This window comes from Triticum urartu, chromosome 7A (assembly GCF_056163025.1).
Source record: "Triticum urartu cultivar PI428250 chromosome 7A, HENAU_Tu73, whole genome shotgun sequence".
Lineage (NCBI taxonomy): Eukaryota > Viridiplantae > Streptophyta > Magnoliopsida > Poales > Poaceae > Triticum > Triticum urartu.
In genome coordinates this window covers 162,128,019-162,132,361 of record NC_141879.1, presented here as the reverse complement: position 1 = coordinate 162,132,361, position 4,343 = coordinate 162,128,019, and the positions used below count along the sequence as shown (strand labels likewise).

At 47.5% G+C, this 4,343-nt stretch overlaps 1 protein-coding gene across 1 annotated transcript; it reads left to right on the top strand.

Annotated features, from left to right (window-relative positions):
* Window positions 1-588: 588 nt before the first annotated feature.
* On the top strand, window positions 589-3,698 carry LOC147958766 (putative galacturonosyltransferase 9). Its single transcript, XM_087535462.1, has 2 exons — window positions 589-1,891; window positions 3,089-3,698. The coding sequence occupies exons 1-2, from the start codon at window positions 662-664 to the stop codon at window positions 3,365-3,367; spliced, it is 1,509 nt and encodes a 502-aa protein (XP_087391588.1). The 5' UTR covers window positions 589-661; the 3' UTR covers window positions 3,368-3,698.
* The last annotated feature ends 645 nt before the right edge of the window (window positions 3,699-4,343 follow it).

Sequence of the window (4,343 nt, the reverse complement as noted above, 5' to 3'; positions counted from 1 at the left end):
TTTAGATCATCAGGAGGGCAAAAGCCCCAGGCTCCATTTTATAAAATGAAACCAGATAACAGAACCAACATCATGCCAAGCATGTTCAAAGACCAAACTGTTAAGCCGATAAATCGACTGCAACTAAAGCACAGAAGCCTAAAGAAAACAAAACTACATGTTTAAAATTTTGCCGAGTCTGTCGACATTAAATTTTAAACCCTTTCCTCTGATCAAAATTAACAGGTGATACTGGAATATCAGTAGTATGTCGTAAATCTAGCCAGGCTGGTTGGATTTGGTCCAGTCCGGCGAGCCTCTTCTCACTCCGAAACATCGCACCCTCAACATGTCATGTGGGCTCACCGCTAATGAGGCCCGCATGTCATTGACAGCACGGGACGGCTCCCGGTTTATCCGGTGGCCAGACAAACCAAAAGCAAAGAGTCCATGTCACCGCCGCTACTATGCCACTGCTACTGGGCCCAACGTATTAAAACCCCAGCAACCCTCCCCGGTGATGAATAACCTCACCGACAAGCCTATGCACTGACATCTGGGCCCACGCCATCCCCGGGTCCCACACGTCCGTCTCCATTTCGCCACAGCTCAGATCCGCGGCGCACTACCCACTCCACTCCCCCCTACTCGGCTACTCCCTCCCCAGTCCCCACTCCACCCGATGGCCGGCGGCCGCCCGTTCCGGCCGTCCGCGCCGCGCCGCGCCGCGTTCGCCGCCCTGCTGACGCTCCTCCTCCTGGCGTCCCTCGCATTCCTCCTCTCCTCCGCCCCCGCCGCCGCCTCCTCCCGCTCATCCTCGGCATCGTCCCCGCCGTCCCGCCTCGCCGCCATCCGCCGCCACGCCGCGGACCACGCGGCCGTCCTGGCCGCCTACGCCGCCCACGCGCGCAAGCTCAAGGAGGCCTCGGCCGCGCAGTCGCTCTCCTTCTCCGCCCTCTCCTCCGACCTCTCCGCGCTCTCCTCCCGCCTCGCCTCCCGAGGCCCCCTCCCGGAGGAGGCCCGCAGGCCCCTCGAGAAGGAGGCCCGCGACCGCATCAAGCACGCCCGCCTCCTCGCCGCCGACTCAAAGGAGGGGTTCGACACGCAGTCCAAGATCCAGAAGCTCTCCGACACCGTCTTCGCCGTCGGCGAGCAGCTCGCCCGCTCCCGCCGCGCCGGCCGCATGTCCTCCCGCATCGCCGCCGGCTCCACGCCCAAGTCCCTGCATTGCCTCGCCATGCGCCTCCTCGAGGCCCGCCTCGCCAAGCCCTCCGCCTTCGCCGACGACCCCGACCCGTCCCCCGCGTTCGAGGACCCCTCGCTCTACCACTACGCCATCTTCTCCGACAACGTCCTCGCCGTCTCCGTCGTGATTGCCTCCGCGACGCGCGCCGCCGCTGACCCCTCGCGCCACGTCTTCCACGTGGTCACCGCGCCCATGTACCTGCCTGCATTCCGCGTCTGGTTCGCGCGCCGCCCGCCGCCGCTTGGCGTGCACGTCCAGCTCATCGCCTACTCCGACTTCCCGTTCCTCAACGCCTCATCCTCGCCGGTGTTCAGGCAGATTGAGGCCGGCAAGAGGGACGTGACGTTGGTCGATTACCTGAGATTCTACCTCCCGGACATGTTCCCGGCGCTGCAGAGGGTAGTGCTCTTGGAAGATGATGTGGTGGTGCAGAAGGATTTGGCGGCCCTTTGGCATGTCGACTTGGATGGGAAGGTGAATGGCGCCGTGGAGATGTGCTTCGGGGGGTTCAGGAGGTACAGGAAGTATCTCAACTTCACGCAGGCCATAGTGCGTGACAGGTTTAGTCCCAGTGCCTGTGCGTGGGAGTATGGGGTCAATGTGTTTGATCTCGAGGCATGGCGACGGGATGGCTGCACCGAGCTGTTTCATCAATACATGGAGCTGGTGAGTTGCGGCACTCTTTTGTTACAACCATATGGTTACAACTTGCAACATTCACTATTATGATACCTTACATTTATCTGTGGTTGCATCAGTTATTTGTTATGTTTGGTTTTTGATAGGTGTTATGTATTGTGGTAATTTAACAATTTCACTAACTTAGGTGCACGTTCTACTTAAGTTTCTTTATCACTGTCATTATGCTCATCTTGGGATTTGGCACCTTTATTTCCCTTGAATTTCTTGAGTGAGCATTAAGTATAGTAGTTTTGTTCCCAAACATCATTTACCTGGTAAAATGTTTTTGACGGAACTCTTGGGAAACAACTCCATTAAGCTCGACATTGACCACATATGATGCATAAATGTTCCACAATTAGATGGACTGGACTTTGCATTTGCACAATGTGATCTTATATAGCATAGGCCGTCTGTATTGTTTCACAACTCAAAATTTCCGCAAGTTAGTACTTTACCATCTTGTGGCTACAATACTCACTGATCTTTTCAGACTGTATAGGTATCAGATAACATTCAATGGATGTGCTCACGCTCGTCTAAGTACATATTAATAGGAGTGGTTAGGGATGCCTTCTTTTTAGTTCAAATGTAGGATATCTTTGATTATGAGTTTGTAATTAAGGCTTACCAAATTAATTGGCTGGATGATGTTTTTTCTTCTCTTTGAGAATCTCATGATACTTTTTTCTTTAGAATACCTAAATATGTGCCATTACCTTCTTTTCCTTTTTGTTTTCATTCATTTTCTCAGAATATGCAAAATATAAAGTCTAAATGATGCCTCGTCAATTATTTTGTTTATAATGGTAAATGTTGTATGTGGTATGGCCTTGATTGTCGACTTCATGACAATTACAACATGTTGCCCAGAAAAGTTCCTAAGTGAAACTTGGGTATTATGCAATTGATTTTTGTTTTCTTATCCCTAAGCATTTATATATGATGGCCAAATCTACAACCACTAAGCTAATAGAAACAGTATGTGCAATTTATGCTTAGGCATTATTCTTGAAATATACCACTGAGTTAAAATATGCCACATATGTAATGCCTGTAAATAATTTTACAAATGATGCCCTCACTTGCTAATTTTTGCATCATAATAGCATACACAGTTCTGTGTACCTCACCAAAGCATTGATATATGTGTGACTATATGACTCAATATTCTCATGGCAGAATGTGGATGGTGCACTCTGGGATCCGACATCTGTTCTACCAGCAGGGCTGATGACATTCTATGGCAATACCAAGCCACTTGATAAGTCATGGCATGTGATGGGTCTTGGATATAATCCAAGCATCAGCCCTGAGGTTATCCGTGGTGCTGCAGTGATACACTTTAATGGAAATATGAAGCCATGGCTTGATGTTGCTTTCAACCAGTACAAGTCTCTGTGGACCAAGCATGTAGACACTGAAATGGAGTTCCTGACACTATGTAACTTTGGTCTCTGAAGAAATGCTCCAAAAATAAGGCAACCACCAATATATTGTTCTTTTATGGGCAAAGAGCCCGCACGTGAATTATCTATTTTTATCTGTAGCAAAGTTTCTTACCTTTGTGGTGGTCAACTATGTTCGTGTAGATTTTGTAGTTTGTTGATGATAGTATTTATTTTGTTACTGTAGCTAAGATGTATTAGATCATTGTGGTATAGTCGAAGTATGTTATAGATGAACATCTGTGTACTATCTGTAGCAAACATATCTCCAACTGTATTTATGGAAAGGAGGAAAAAATATTGTATCCAGAATGACAATTTATGCTTTTTATTATGCCACCTTATTTTGTTTCACTAACGGTTACTGATAAAGTGATAATAATAGTTTTGAGTATGTTGCTGCCATGTTGTGAGCGAAATTCCATAGATTGGCACTTCATCAGCAATTCCTTCTAAAAGTTGTTCATTCGAAGACTGCTCCTACCTAGATTCTCACCTGCTATCTGGAATCCCAGGTATGCTAACTGGTTCCTCTATACCTGAAGATGGATGGATATTTTATCTTTATGTGACTGTAAATGCTTGCTTTTCTTCCACGCATTTGATTATCTTCCCCTTGAGGATTAAATACTTTGGTACTTATCACGGACATCGGTAATAATCTTATATGTATTAAATACCACATCTACTTATTATCTCCATTGCTTGCTGACTTTTCATAAAACTTGCATCGATTCCTTAGAAAATGGGGAACTTGCACCGATTCCTTAGAAATTGGTGCTAGATACATCCATTTGAGGGACAAGCTTTTTCGGACAGAGGGAGTATATGCAAAAACTAATACTTGTTCCTGTCCTCTGTATGCCGTGTTGGTATTCCTTTTGAGGCAGTTTCATAGATCAATTCTTCTTTACAGTTCATCTGGCATTGGATCCCATTGCACTGTCTATTCGTATATATGGTTGCTCTTACGACAATTGGAATTTACT